This window comes from Theobroma cacao, chromosome 9 (assembly GCF_000208745.1).
Source record: "Theobroma cacao cultivar B97-61/B2 chromosome 9, Criollo_cocoa_genome_V2, whole genome shotgun sequence".
In the NCBI taxonomy this organism is placed as follows: Eukaryota; Viridiplantae; Streptophyta; class Magnoliopsida; order Malvales; family Malvaceae; genus Theobroma; species Theobroma cacao.
In genome coordinates this window covers 19161812-19178241 of record NC_030858.1, presented here as the reverse complement: position 1 = coordinate 19178241, position 16430 = coordinate 19161812, and the positions used below count along the sequence as shown (strand labels likewise).

The following is a 16430-nucleotide window of genomic DNA, read 5'->3' as shown; positions in this document are numbered from 1 at the left end:
ATTAAGTTTAAATCCTGGAAGCAAAAGCTTGGAAAATATGTGACTTGGCCCTGGGAGATCTCAAAGTAAATAAATGAAGACAGGAGTGGGGAGAGGAGCAATCAGTTGATGGATGTTGGTGATAATTGATGATATAACAACAACTAATGAACTGTCCAACACATCATTACTCATTAGAACGCATGTGAGGTAGGTCACATGCCAGATCTGGGACGCGGAGGTCTGTTGTGATTTCTCCCTGATAGCTCGGTTTTGCTGTGATTTTTAGTCAGATATGGTGATAAATAAAAAGTGTAACGCAAAAGAGTGATCATAACTAAGCACAGCAGAAAGTAGTTCCAAAGGCACAAGGTTGAAAGAAAATAAAAGTTACCATACAATTATTGATCTGATCCCCACACGTGCCCTTGCACCATGAACATTTAATTTTTTTTCTTTTTGGCAGATCTCTCTGCAAGACTCAATTACTAGTTATTAATGCCATGGCATTCACCATTCAATTGCCAATTGTGGTCTAACAACAGGAGTAAATCCCATAATTCAGCTGGTAAAATATCAGGCATTACATTAACCAAAGTTGGCTGAATACTATGAACCTTCTCAATCATCTTGCAATCTATTCTACTAGCCAAAAAATAGAAAGAAAACAAGTGATTATAATGGTGGTAGTTTTCACATAACAGCCGGCGACAAAATACTAAATATGTATATAGTACATGCAAGTATTTGTATCATGCCTTTATTTCTATCCACACAGTATACACACCTGATTAGAATCAATCTCTGTTCTACCTTTCGTATTTGAATCACAGGTCTTACGATAGAATTACCCAAGCCCCGGGACATCTAGATATGCAAACCTGTTCATGGATTGATGAGGAATGTCCCTGGGAACACAAAAATGCATCACACTGCTATCTCAACTTGCTCAGACATCACTATCCCTACAAAGACATGTACCACATAGATGAAGCTCTCCATCTCAAAGAGTTCCCCTTTTTACACCTTCCAATGGAACCAACCAACAGAAAGTTCAGGAGGAACAATGCCAACAAAAGCTTCGGCCTTAGTAGCATCAACCAAAACGAATTACAATGCATGATATATCATCTTTGCTCTTTCTTGCCAATGCTTCAGTCGTTAATCGTTTAGCTGCTGCTTGAGGGTCCTTTATGGATTTCACCAAATTAACTGCCTCTTCATTCTTCATAACCTGCCAACCATATCAAACAAGTTATTTTTGGATTACTTGCAACATAAAAGAACACCACCAGTATTCATGCCTGGGCTAGTTGCAGCAAACACAGAAATAAAGAAGCCCTAATCATTTTCATTAATACCTATTTACAATATGTTATATCACTTTCAATTCAAATAAGTCTTCGCTGCAAAACCAACCAAGATCTAGAAAAATATAATCAATTTTTGCAGGGCAGAAAAAGAGGATCACCCCAGGGCTTCGTTCATGGATACACATGACAATCATTTCCACATAAACATTCCATATATTTGTTAAATGATTCCACCACTCAAAATGTACTTAACTTACTTTCCATCATTAGTTAAACATATAAATGACGATTAATAACTAGATTAGCTGATATATAAATAAGATGTTCCAGGGTTCTTTCGAAAGAATAATTTTCCCCTTCAGTCAACATTAAAAAATGATGCCTTCGTAACAACTGAAGTCTTCCTAGTTTCAAAAAAAAAAAAAACTGAAGTCTTCCAAAGGTCTGCTAAGTAACCTATTTGTAGTAGTAATGAACATGACTAGTAAAACAGAAAGAAGAAACTCCAACCTTTCATAGCATACCAATTTGTAATCCAGCGAATTAGGTGGCGTTTGAAAATAAAAATTTTGATATTGAAAAGTTAAGTACAAACTTATTTATAAATGGATTTTTAAGATGATGTTTGATAAAAAAAAAATTTGACATTGACACTTAAGTACAAAATTTTAATACTAAGAATGTGATCGAGTGATCAAGTGACCAGAATGTGATCTCATAATGAGTTTGAAAGGCTGGATTAGATGGGGTTTATCTGTTTTTAAGGGCTAGAATTACAAGCTGCTGAACCCTATTATAGGTAGTCTTTTAGACACATTAGGCAGACGTATTATATTAGAATATTATCTCTCAGTGGTTCTACAACCCTAAACCCTAGTTATCTTGTTCCAACTTTGATTTTACATCAATCATCAATTTTTAGCCTTTATTCTGGTCTTGTTTAACTGTTATACTTTTCTTTTTCTTGTTTCTGCTTCCCACTGCATCATATTCCCTGCACATAAGTTCCAATGACTGCATTCTGTGTAAGAAAAGATCAATCTGACCCTCCCTAGACCCCAATCCCCATTTATCCTCTGAAAGACCAATCTCAATTGCCAACAAACAATCAAATCAGCAATAGGCTACCTGATGAAGAACATTGTCATTCACAGCACTACCTTAAAATGACCACCCATGTATCTAACACACAGGGAAGCATGGACTGAACAGAAGCTTCTAACTTTTTCTTTTGGCTTCCAACTTTTTATTAAATATTGCTCACAAAACCAAGCAAAGCCAAATGGTAGGAAGATCTCAAAGCAAAAGCTAGGTTGCACAATAAGGCTTTGCTTGGTTGGGAGGATGGAAAGTAAGAAGGAAAAAATTTTAATCCAATGGTCAAGCTACAAAATAGAAAGGTGGTTATGAAACCTAACCGTTAGATTAAAAAAATTTCCCATCCTTCCTACCAAGCAAATCCTAATATAGAGGGTGGTTTCAGATGATGTTATTCTGTTAGATGAGACAAACCTATTTATCATTACAGTGGTCCATGTTGAAGTGTCTTCACCATCAACACATGCCAAGATAATCTGTTGGACTAGATAACCCAAGTGCTCTGATTTCAACTTTATTAATCCAACCCAACATCCCTCAAGGCTTGAAAAATAATGAGCATTAAGTGCCTTAAGGATGTCAAACAACCATAGCTGACATTGCAACCATCACACCACCACAAACACAACCAAACCATGTAAAATGTTAAAAGACCATGACATCGGCATTACCACAGCAAGCATAGCTACCACCTTAATACTTATTAGTTGCTAATATAGTCAACAGCACAACCATAATTAGTAAAACTAACACCAGCACAACAACCACAAGTGTACTCCCTAGCAGCAACATGAACTATTGTCACCATCACCACCACAGCCGTCTCCTCCAAGTGCTATGTGACCAACTCATGTTATTACATTATATCCCATTATAACATATTATGCATTTTTCAATTGTAAATTGCTACAGCTGTCAAGCTAATAAAACAACTTCAGTGCTAACTTTCTTAACTGAAAACTTAAAAATTCTGCTAGTACTAATTTTTAGTTTTAACCAATAATTAGGGGAAAAGGGTTTGGGTTACACCCATGACCCTCGCCAAAAACTCCAGAGTATGTGAGGAAAAACCGCAATAGCATATTCATGAGGGCAAATTTTCAAAATAAAGAATAAAGTCTTCATTCTTAGGATCTGTATTTCAGGAGCCTTAGCATATATTCAATGTTGTCGAGGGGACAGGGGGACCAATGCTCAGAAAAGTGCTGTCAAGGCACAGAGAAATCCAGCACAGGCAAATACCTCCAATTGAGGCCCTCTACCAATGCAAATGCCTTGAAAGGCAAAAGGTGAAAGAAAGAAGCACCCCTTAGTTAGTGGTATTATCATTGACAAACAACAATATATGTGTCTTTTGAAAGCATAATGAAATGGCAATGGTTTGTACAAAATAATTAGTAACTTCTTGTTTGAGGAGTGAAGGAAGTTAGAGCTAAAGTTTGATGGTGCTTTTAGTTAAGTTAATTGTACTAATGCTATATCCTTGTAATACATTAAGCAATAGAATAAATTGACTTTTGAGGGTTATTAATACAATTTTATGTTTTAAAGTTAATAGAATAACAAATCTTTTCTTATGCACGTTTATTCTTTTTAGAAATAAGTGGACTAAACAATTAATTTCTTTTACGTAAAAAGCTAAATCTTTTTTTTTTGGGCATAATATCTAAAAAGCTCTTGAACTATTTAGGAAACTTCAAATAAGCTCCTATTCTTTTATTGGGTTCAATCAAGCGCTTAAGCTTTTATTTTAGGCCAAATAGACTCTTATGACTAATGGTTGCTAACTATCGTTAGTCAAAATATCACTTATTAAATTTTTGTCACATGATACTGACATGTTATGATGAATGATAACATGACATGTTGATGTGATATGATGACATGACCACATGACATTTTCACCCATCACGTTAATGCCATTTCAACGCCACGTGGACATAAAAATGATAAGTGGCATATTGACTAATGTTAGTCTGTCATAAGGGTCTATTTTATCCAAAATAAAAGTACAGCGACTTGATTAAATGCAATAGAAAAATAAGAACATATTTGAATTTTCTTGAATAGTTCCAGGGTTTTTTTAAGCATTATGCCTTTTGTTTTTTGCACTTTGTGCCATAAGTTCTAAAAAGGTCCTAGCACCCCACCACCCATTTCTGAAGATTTGAACTTGGGACCTCCATGATGCAGTGTGGAGGAAAAAACATTAAAAAGAAAACCAAAACAATGAAAGAAAACCAAACAAAGGCTAAAATTGATGTAAAATTGAAGTAGGAACAAGATAACTAGGGTTTACAGTTGTAGAACCTCTAAGAGAAAACAATCCAATATAATACAGCTGCCTAATGAGTATAAAAGACTATTTAATCTAGGGTTATAGCAATTTCTATTCCTAGCCCTTAAAAATACATAAGCCCCATCTAATCCTAGCCATTCAAACTCATTAGGAGATCACGTGCTAGATACACATGACCACTTAGTAAAATAAAAACATAATTACAAACCAATAATTATAGTAAAACAGTAAACATAAAGGAAAACATATCTAGATAAACAATTAGAAAAATTCTAGAATGCTTTTGCTTCACTCCAACATAAATGTCTCCTTGGGGGCCTAAATTCTCTATTGTTTCACAAAGTGAATTCATACAACTTCTGAGCATATCAAATTTATTTATGTGATCATTTTGTTAAGAGACTAGTTCAAACTTGTTCATAATATAATGGTCAAACTCAGAAAAATAAAAATTAAAAATTAATAACAGAAAACTTTTTTCTTATATTAACCAATCAAATATTTGACATGTCATCCAACTAAAATTTGGACAATATTTTAAGCAAGAGTTCTTTCATAAAAATAAAAGAAAAAAAAACTAAAATTGAATTATTTCATGAACAGATAAGAATGGTATCTCTTCTCAATTAAACTCCAGTAAAATTATATGTTTTTAAAGTTTTAAAATTGAACTCTACCTTAATCAAAAAATGTGGAGCGCAATCTATTCAACAATGGATACGTAGTTGAGCCAATCTCAAATTGTTGATGCAATTAACATGCTAAGCTTCAGTATTTGAACTCTTGACCTAAGTTCACGCTGAGCTTAAGCAACTATATAAATCATTAGCTCAAACTTGAGCAACTTATTCCTTGGAGTAGGTTGGTTATTCAATTGTACATAGATAAACTAATAAATATTCAACAAAACAACAATGCTCATTTGCCTTCAGAATTTAGCATAGCTTGTCCACCAATTCTACAATAAATGGAGAGAGAGAGAGAGAGAGAGAGAGGAAATCAGCCAAATCAAGAATCCCCTATGATATGTTTGTGGTTGAGGAACTTGTCTTAAAATTGGTGAAGCATAAATACAGATGACTGCAATTCTCTAGTCTTTCTCAGTCCTATCAGCTACTTTGACTCAAAAACTGTAATAACATCTATATTATTCACTACTGAGGTGCTTTTGGTGGATAACACTATAAATCAAACCTAATGAAGTCACTCGCAAGAAAGCATTGTCTTACTATTGACCAGATATTTAAGTTATCTCTCACAGTTACATCAAAGGAATGATTTATGAATGAATTAGACAAGGGATCTTGTGGAAGAAATCTCTTAAAATTAAAACTACAATGAATTAAGGTCTGTCTAAGATCAGGTGTTCAGATTAATAAACAAAACAGAGTTGAGATCATTAAAAAGCTTTGTTGAGGAAGATTTTAATTAACTATTTCAGCAAGAGCAGAAATTTTTTCTCTCTCTCTAATAGCTTTTTGAACGGAAGATTCAAATTAAGATATCAACTAAATATAACTGTATGTATTTATGCATGTGCACACACGTGCAGCCCAGTTTCAAGTTTAGAAAAATTTGCATCATAACAAAGAAGCTAAGTGAATACTAAATGACAACTTCATTGTCCAACTCCCACCCAACCCCCTAAAATTTAAAACTCACAATAATCCATCCTATCCATTAAGTCTGTACCCAAAATAAAAAAAATCAAAATCAAAATCAAAAAGAGAGAGCCTATTCTTTAAGAAAATTCTGACCCTTTACCTAAGAATGCACCAAGCAGTAAGCAGTTTCAATATTTCATTTCAAAAATTTGAAAATACAGAGAGAAAGGTCCGCAGAAAGTATCTTGTATTAATCTTTATTAAGGAAAATTTTGAGATGGTTTTCCAAATGATTAATGCATCAAAATTTTACCCCTGGGCAAAAAGTAATCTATACATGAAGGACAAAACAGAGTTATTTGACGGATTAAACTACTAATCATTTTATCTTGTAATTTTATAACTTATTAGTTATAAAGTTTATACAGATATAGATGTCAGATTTTTAGATTATTTAGGCTATATTATATTAACCAGTATATTGCTTATTTTCCGAGTGCTAGAGCATTTGGTTGTTATATTTTGCATTTCCATTATGTTTTAAAGTTAGTTTATAGTCACCTATGTTATTTCACTTTCAGGAGGTTTCAGATTATAAATTATTGAGATTATTGGAAATTGAGATAATGGAATTAAACCTTCTCCCTCTGGTTCTTCTATTTGTTTCTCCAATGTCCTCTTCTTCTTCAGATGAACCAGGGCTGCAGTCCACCATCCCCACCCTCCCCCAATTTCTCTATTTTCTTTTTCTTTTAAAAATGTATCCAGCTCTTATGTTCAACAGACAACTTAACACGTGCAATTGCTACAGCCTGTAGGTGCTCCATGCACCAGCCGAACCTAGAGATGCAGAATGGAGATCAAATGCTATAACAAATAACCTATTTAACTGACCTTCCATAATCCATCGCTAGCCAGTATTACAAAGTCAATAGTCGAGTCTATGGGAACATGTCTGACATCAGGTTCTGAGCTTAAATGTGCTTTAAGGCTTTGATCCCCAAAAGCCCGTGCAACCGCAAGTTGGCCATTAACCCTAGGCACATCTCCTGAAATAAGAATCACATTTTCATCATCAAAATATTTTTTAATTAAACAATCACAAATACATTGATGTAGCCTGCTGTCAATCTTGTAGATGTGGCATAACCAGTTTGGTATGATCCTAGTGCAGAAAGTGATAAATGGAAAACGTAATTATATATATATCTATTACCTGGAAGAGTAGTCACAAAGCCACCCTGCTTCTCTATCCTTCTTCGTTCAGCATGCGGCTCATGGTCCACGGTAATTTGATTGGCAGAGCCCCTCTCACACACAACAGCTCTTGAGTCACCAATGTTTGCTACCCATAAATCTTTGCCATCAATAACAATAGCAGTTACAGCAGTAGAGCCACCTGGCCCCAATTGCATAGAGTTCTCCAATATGACCCTATCCGTGGAGCGGTATGCATTCCTTAATGCTGCCTCAGGGTCTTTCCAGAAATTTGGCTGTATGACATTCACATGGGTGAAGGGGAGCTAACGAAGCAATTGGAAGAAAGGGATGTGATGGTAAGGAAACGATACCTCTTCGAGTATATTGTTGAAAAGGTTGTCTTTCAAATAAGTGGGCACGCGATCCCCCAAGTGACCATCAAAGATTGCAAACAATCCAAGCGTATGATTCCTCTTTTTTCTGTATTCAGCAACATGGTAATCTTCCATATCATGGCCTGATTGACCTTCGACTAAGTGGAATCCGTGGGACACTTTGGTACTCGATGACTTACTTTTCCCTTTTCCACCTTTTCCTTTGTCTGAAGAAGATGACTTGAGGCAAGCAACATTCTGCAATCCAGAAATAAAATTCACAGACAACAACAACATCAACATCATCATCATGTAATTCAATGAGCAGGCAACAATCTGACGTTTATTTCCAACTCATATGTGTAACTCAAGTCAACCCAAATCCGAAAGAAGATAATTGAATCGAATTACAAGTTAAACAGCAGGTAGGCAGAGAAAAAGAGAGAGTTACCTTGATCTTGGTAAAGAAGCCGGCTTCTTTAACAGGGCGAGAGGCACCTGCAACAGATGAACTTCTGCTCATGTCTTCAACATATAAAAATTAGTAAAATTCCCTGATGCGTTTTCTTCCTCGCGAGTGTGTGCGTGTATGCACCCAATACACAGAAAAGGAGAAAAGAAGAGAGAGAGGGAAGGGATGGAAAGCCTGAAAGGTCAGAGCAGAGGAAAAAAAAGGGTGTTTGGTATTCACTCGTATTATTACTGTTGAAGGGCATTAATACACGGAATAGAAGCAAAGGAAGACTAAAGTAGTATTGGCTATGGAAGATAAAGGTTGACCGCTTGATCCAAAAGTAAAAGCAAAAACAAAGCCAAGAATAGTCCTTTTCTTGAATGGTTTGATTGTTGGGGTTGAAATGCAACTTTGACAGCACCAATATAAAGAGATTGGTGATCCTACTAATATTATTAGCAGAAGTTGTTAGTAAAATAATAAATAAAGGCAGCAAAAAACGATGACATCATATTCCGCGTGGGGGTAGGGCCCACTGCCCCTCCCTTCCCCGTCTCTTCCTTGCAACTTCCGCCGATTGTGACCCTCTCCCCCTCCCTCATGGTCATGGCCTTTGTCTCCTCTACGCCCCATCTTGCTTTCCTCGTACCATGTCCCGAGTATGATACTAAAAAGATGATTTATTTTGCAAATGTTGAGAAGGCATGCTGTATGACAGAAATGAAGCTGCACACGTGAGGAGCATGTGACATCACGCACGTTAGGAGCATGAAGAAGCTTAAGTTAAATAGAGATAGCATTTGTAATTAGAGTTGACTAAGTTAGGATTAGTTCATTAAACTTGTTGTTAAGTAGCAAATCTGTTGTGTATAAATAATAAAGTTGTAACAGCTTTCAACTAACTGAACAAAAATTCAATTTCACATTTTCCCTTTCCCATCAAATGTTTTATCTTTCTTGATTATTATCAATTTGTAATTTCATCCTAGAACTTTCATGAGGTATTAGATAACTGGTTGAAGTCTTCGATCATATCTTGAGACACTAACGATGATTGTCATCCAAAATTATTGATTAATTAAGAAATTAAGAAATTTCTCCTTTTTCGATTCTTCTTGTCAATTTTTTCTTTATTTCTTCAATTGAAACCTTTATGATGGTTGTTTCACCCTCAAAAATCTCAATTTCACCATTAGAAGACCATCAATCACTTTATTTCATTCATCATTCCTATCATTATGGAGTAGTAACAATAAACGCCAAATTGACTTCTATAAATTATCTTTCTTAAAGAAGATCGTACTTGCTGGCATTGTCCATTTGAAACAAATTTGGTTTTGTGGATAAATTAATTAAAGAGCCAAAGTCGATAGTTGAATTGTTTATTCCTTGGACCAGGTGTAATAATGTGATCGTGGCTTGGATGCTCAAGTCACTAAAGCCAATGATTGCATCAATAATTTTCTACATAAATTTCGCGCATCAAATTTAGGAGACCTTGTGTGAAACCCCAATCTTTACATATTGTGAAAATTTAGTAAAAACTTGAATTTTGATGAATCATACATAGGTGATGACTATCCATGAGAATTCCTTATCATTTGATGTAAATTTCTCCATATGATTGTGTTATATTCATGGGTGAATGATGGTTGAGGGAATGGTTGAAAAAGTAAGTCAAATAAATGTATTTTTATAAGTTTGAACTTGGAGGATCAATCCTCAATGGTTACAACTTGATCCTATGGTATATTGCATGAAAATCTTGGAGAATTGAAAGGCCCAGTTGATCTTATAACTTCACTAGTTGATCTTAAGGCAGATTACATGAAAATATCAAAGACAAAGCCCTAATCAATCCCATAGCTTCTCTAGTCGATCCTAGTGCTTTTTGACAGAAAAAAAATATAACATGTTTAGCACGAGCCCTAGCCTTCATGTTTCATTTTTCCAACCTCCAACTGATCCTCAACAACCACCAAACCCTTTTCCAACCTTTCAAAAACCCATTGGATAAAGATTCAACCTTCCAAACTCAAATCTACGGTAAGTTTCGGCATTTTTAGATATTAATCATAATTTTTCAACTTAACTCTAGGGTTTTGTAAATTTCAACTCCTTTAATCCGAATTTGACTAGGATTTAGGGGGTTTTTGTTCTTCAACAAGTCTGTGGAGATAAAAACGATTAAGATTTCATTATATATGAATTGGGTAGAAAGTATTGTGGGTTATTAGCTTGAAACAAAAAATATGGGTTTAATTAGTTAGTTTCGAATAAATGGGTTTGTTGGAAAAATAGGAAATTTATGTTAGAAATCGTTGTGTTAACTTGCATTGAGCTTGTGAATTTTAGAACGAGTGAGGTTTGACAAAAGCAAGGCTTAGAAGCACACTTTTGTCAAGGTGAATGAATACACCAATGTAAAGTTGAAGCATGATTTGATGGTTTATTGATGAGTATGGTTTCTCATAAATGTTTAACTAATTAAAAATGTGTTTGTATATGAGAAATTATTCTAGAAATGATTTTCAAAGCTACTACATATATGTAAATATTATGTTATGTATTAGCTTTCAACAAAGGAGAACAAGTCCTTTCAAACGTTTTATACCAAAAACACCACTTAATTTTATGAGATGTGTATGAAATGCTTGGAGCATACTAAATTGTAATAATTATCTGATGATGAATTCCATATGTTAAATGAGGTTATGAAGGACTATATGTTGTTTGTCTGTTAATTTATATGTGATGACATTGCCATATACCACATGAATGAGAATAGGCATATGATGTAAATTACGCTAAGGTATGTGAGGTAATTTCCATATAGTCCATGATATGAGAATAAACACATGTTGAATGTCATAATGCTAAGTATGTGAAGTAGTTTCACATACCACATGTTATGAGTATGAGGACATAATAAGATGTCAAATGAACATTGTGCTTAATGAATGAGGGTGAATTATAAAATAAGTATTCAATAATAAGATGTGAAATGTTGGTTGTTGCTCATGGTTAACGGGGGTTATTCCTTTAACAAATCTTAGAAGGTAATGAAGGATTTTTGCATTACCATTTTTTGAGAAAGGAATGAGGCATTGATTCCATTCCAATGTTACCATAAGGTAATAAAGGATATTCCATTACTACCTCTCAAGGAGAGTAAAGGGAGTGAGGTAGTGATTCCATTCCCCCATATGTGCGCACTCATGTCGACGGGAGTTATATCGAAGGGTCCATGGTGAACAGGGCCTATTCCGACACAAATGTTATTTAATGATTGTTAATGAAGTTGTTGATTTTATTTTGTTAGTTTTATTCTTGTTTTAACATGACAAAATTAATTGAACTTAATAAGCTTTGAAAGTGAAAGATATTTTTGAGTATGAAGAAAAATCTCAAAGAATTGTTAAAGCTAAAATTAATATATAAAATTTGAAATGCTTTAATTATTTGAACATATCTTTAATATGGATGATCATGCTCTTAATTTTCTTAAAAGTCTCTTGTTTTCAAAATTAAATATGCCAGCCCAAGGATAAAGCTTTCAAAAGAAATGACTTGATTCTTGAATGAAAAGGAAGCAAAATATATTTCTTCAATTATAAGAAGAATTGATTCTAGAGAAGAATAAGTTAGTTCTCGAGCAAAGATCAACAGTGAAGAATCTATTTTGAGACAAGGAGAAGTTGGTTCTTGGAAGATAGGATTTATGAAAAATTGACACCTCAAATATAAAGAATTGATTCTGGAGAGACAAAATGCAAAGGGAGAAAAACAATGAAGAAAGAATCGATTCTACAAGGAGAAGAAGTCGATTCTTGAAATATTAAAAGCACAACTCAAAAACTTGGTGACCAAGAAAGGCATGACACAATTGGACAAAAGTGGAATGGCAAAATTCAAAGTTGACTTCAAAGTTTGGCGCCAGTCTATAGTGAAGAACTTACACCTTAAGGCAAAAAAATCGATTTGCAAAGGTATCACCTTTATGTCTAATTGTAGAAAAACTGACACCTCTAAATTAAAAAATCGATTCTTCAGATATAGAAAGTTATGAACTTTGCGAAGAGCCGACAACTCAACTACAAAGAATCGATTCAACAAAAATGACCCTACAAAGGCGACAGAATTGTGCAAGCTGGCTTAAACATACAAGAAATGATTCAAAACTTACTTCAATGGGAAAAAAAATCTTAGAGGCTATAAATATACATCTTGAAGGTGTTAAAGAAAAAAGAAAAGAGGATTTTGAATCATCCTTGAAGAGGAAAAGAGTAAAAAACAACAGAAACGATTGCAAACAGAAAAGTTCATACCTTTGAACAAACAACAAGTGTCACAACCCAAATCCTAGGCCATGATCGACACATGGACCTAATAGGCATAACCCATCAGACCCGAGCAAGCCTTATTAGACATTCTCAATAATGCACTATATTCGTTCACCAATCCATATTAGTGCTCAAACCATATACTTTCGTGTTATAACTTGAACCACAATTACAATAATCAATTCAATTTTTAAAACATATACTCGTAAGTATATACAATAAAGTCTAAAATCTCCAATTTAATACTTGTACCAAGGCCATTATCTATTTACAATTAATTAAATAAAGTTCTACGACTCGACCTCTAGCAGCAGAGCGACTCGGAATAGGGTATTAGGAGATGCCTTTACCTACATCGCAGTGGACCATAAATGCTGATGAATAGCTCGCTAGCTAATCACTATCTGTAAAAGGAAAATAAGGGGGTGAGTCTCATAGACTCAGTGATCATCGGCTCCGTGAGCAGGGAGTAGATGGGAAACAAGCAATAAGCAAATCATTTGAATGATAAAACCTGAATATAAAATGCTAATCTTATAAACCAAACCACAATAAGGATATTTGTGCCTTGTAAAAATAATATCGTAAAATCATTACACAATGCTTTCTTTTGCAAAACAGTACCGAAAATAAGTGTAATAGAAAGAGTTTCAATTACCGGAAACATCATTTGCCATCAAAATATGAAATACAGTATAAAGGTATGGACGCTCCCAAAATGTATGGCATGTAAAGAAATCAAAGTGTACAGCCACTTAAATCAACTCATGTTTGTCAACTAAGCACTGAAAACTTTTATTTAAACAATAGGAGCTGTAGAGAAAGTCTTAACTCCCCACCATGCAAGAAAGTATGCATTGAAAACTCACAAAGCTTTTAGTAGGAGAATGTAATATCAACACGTGGACCCATTTCCACATAATAACAATCCGAGAGTCTTACTCCACCGAATTCCCATAGCTATGGCAGTCTTCACGATGTTGGCTGACATCGGAGAATCAAGCGATCGATACCGTGCACATCCGGGAGTCTTACTCAACCGAGGTGACTTGTGGCCTAACCACGTATACATATCACAGGTCGTGGCCCCCGCCACTCCTAACCATTCGTCGGTGACCCAAAGGTTCTCTTGCTAGAGCTCACTCGTGCACGAAGGTCACAATTAACTGAAGTGACAGTCGACTTACTCTCGACGCACTTGGTTTGTCAAAACCATTTTCAAAAACCACATTAAGGTTTCCAAGTCTTTCGCTTGAAACTATTTGAAAATAAGGTTCAATAACCTTTCAAATTACTTTTCATATAAAAAGGCATGGTGTATTCTCTTATTCAAAGATCAGACTAAAATTGGTGCTCAAAACTTGCATTTTAAATCATTTAACTATTTCATTTAAACTATGCATATCACCCATAAATACAAGGCACAAATTTTGAAGGCAAAATAGTATAAAATGCTTGTTTCCCGATTTCAAAAATACTTTACATATATAGCTCATATATAGATATATCCAAAATAATTTTCAAAACAACTTGCATCTACAATTTCCTACGAGTTCTACCAGCTCATGCTTTTCACAATAACAATGTATAAATCATTGTAAATCCATTTAGAAACTCCTATCGAGGCTAACAGCTCATGCTTTCCACAATTGCATTTAATGAAATCCAGCAACATTTATAAAATGTATAACATTATATAGCTATGGAATTTTTTTGAAATAGGCACCCCCACTCACCTTACAATGGCGGGATATCACTTCGCCACTTATCTGGGTACATTTTCTCCTTTAGTTGATCACACGATGTCCATTTTCCATTTGCGCACTTCCTAGCAATAAACCAAATCTAATAATCTTAGTGTTTATCATTCCCATTTCCTCTTTATTCAAACATTACCATCATGTTAATAACTCATACTATGCTAGAATCACCACTTTTCCTCACTTAACCTTGCATATTCATATACATCTTGACACATTTTTACCAAAGTTACCTTTATCCTTTGCTTACGTAATTCTTTAAATTATAATTACCGGCAACTTATTTATGACTCTAACACCCATATTAAACTTTTCCAGCCATTTTCATTGAAATTCGTCTTATATTTTCACACATAACCCACATATATGGCAGTAACAATCATTCTCACTTTCACTCGATTATTTCCAAGTTTACATGCATCATTATCTATCTAACTTTCAATACTTTGTTTCTCAATCCTCCATCCACAATATTCCTTTTTTTCATTTCTTTTAAATAACATGCCATACAAACTTAACAATTTTCAACTAGCTTATGCAAATAGATCCTTTCAACAACCATAATTACTCACAATATTCAACTAACCGTAGGCTTTAAAACATAGTTTTAAGCTTACCGCTTTCCTTTTCCACTTTGAGTCCATCATGTACCCACGGGTTTATTGGCTTGTATGTCACCACTTTTTTTTCCAATCAAGCTAATCTTTGCTGCCACAAGACATTTTTCTTAGTCACTAACTCATTTTCAAAGATTACTCAAGCCAAAAACAAGAATCCTTACCTTTCCTTGCTTGAATCACCAAAACCAAGCTTTTTCTTCCTTTCTCTCTTTTTTCTTTGTCCTTTCTTTCAACTGATCTCATTTATTTTCTTTCCAAGAGTATGATTTTCCTTGCAAAACATAGCCATTTTGCTTTTCAAATGCATGATGGCAAGGTGAAATTGGCATGGAAGCTTGAAAATGGTGTGGAGCATGGAGGAGAAGAGGAAAATATCTTGTGGCTGGAGATAAGAACCAGCCATGGGATAAGGATGAAGAGTCAAAGCTTCCAAAGGAAGCTTTGACCAACTTAATGACAAAATTACTATTTTACCCTCTAAGGTTTTCACTCTTTTTAATTGTATCCTCCCACAATCTTTTAATTCCAATTTCTTTTCATTTTTCTTCCTTAAACACTTGTATCAATAAAATATCAAGTTCATGCTTCAATGCGGTATCACCGAAATATTTAAATATTTACTTACCCACGCTAACTTTATTTAATAAAAACACACGGGCCTCATTAATGTCATTCTTCTTTGAAATTTCCTCATTCTTCTTCTCCCCCACTTAGATTGACCATATACTCTATGGAAAATTTTGACACTGAATAAAATATTAATATTTTAATATTATTTTATTTCAAAATTTTTCACTTGTCTCCTTGGCACCTAAAATCTCTTATCATGTCCCGATTCACTTCTAAATCACTTGTTATATCATTAATTCATTCTTAATAAAAATATTATTATTTAATCATTATTTCTTCGCGTGTGAAATATTTTATTCCAGATTATGCCTTTCACCCTTCATCACTTTTAAACACTCTAATTAACCTCAATTGGCATTTGATAAGCTTTATTAGTCAACATAGCAAAGTACAGGGTGTTACAACAAGCATAAAGTTCTCATCCTTATTCTTTAACTAATCCTTCTTAAGCTTAGACCTTCATTGATCACCCTTATTTTTGTGAAAGCTCTCACCTTTTTGAACCTAAACTTTGTTATCTACCTTTCTAAAATTTTCTAGTTTGTGGTTCACTTAAATCCACTGTTGTATGGATTATACCTCCAAGAAAAAGGTAGAAGGGCATGTTTGATCTTGCAAAAGGCATGTTGTAAAAGTTACGCCTAACCTTATTGAAAAGACAAGCTAAGAGTAGATTCAAACTCTTTGTGCTATCAAGGAAGAGGATGTAGGCATTGGAAGGTCGAACCTCTATAAAAATCCTACTAAGTCCCTTCA

The 16430-nt window shown here is 34.4% G+C and overlaps 1 protein-coding gene across 1 annotated transcript; it reads right to left on the bottom strand.

The window, feature by feature from the left end:
• On the bottom strand, positions 540-8683 carry LOC18589524 (probable protein phosphatase 2C 44). Its single transcript, XM_007014540.2, has 5 exons — positions 8319-8683; positions 7865-8125; positions 7510-7786; positions 7188-7342; positions 540-1213 (listed from the first exon to the last, which is right to left on the bottom strand). Exons 1-5 carry the CDS (start codon positions 8388-8390, stop codon positions 1076-1078), a joined length of 903 nt encoding a protein of 300 aa, XP_007014602.2. The 5' UTR covers positions 8391-8683; the 3' UTR covers positions 540-1075.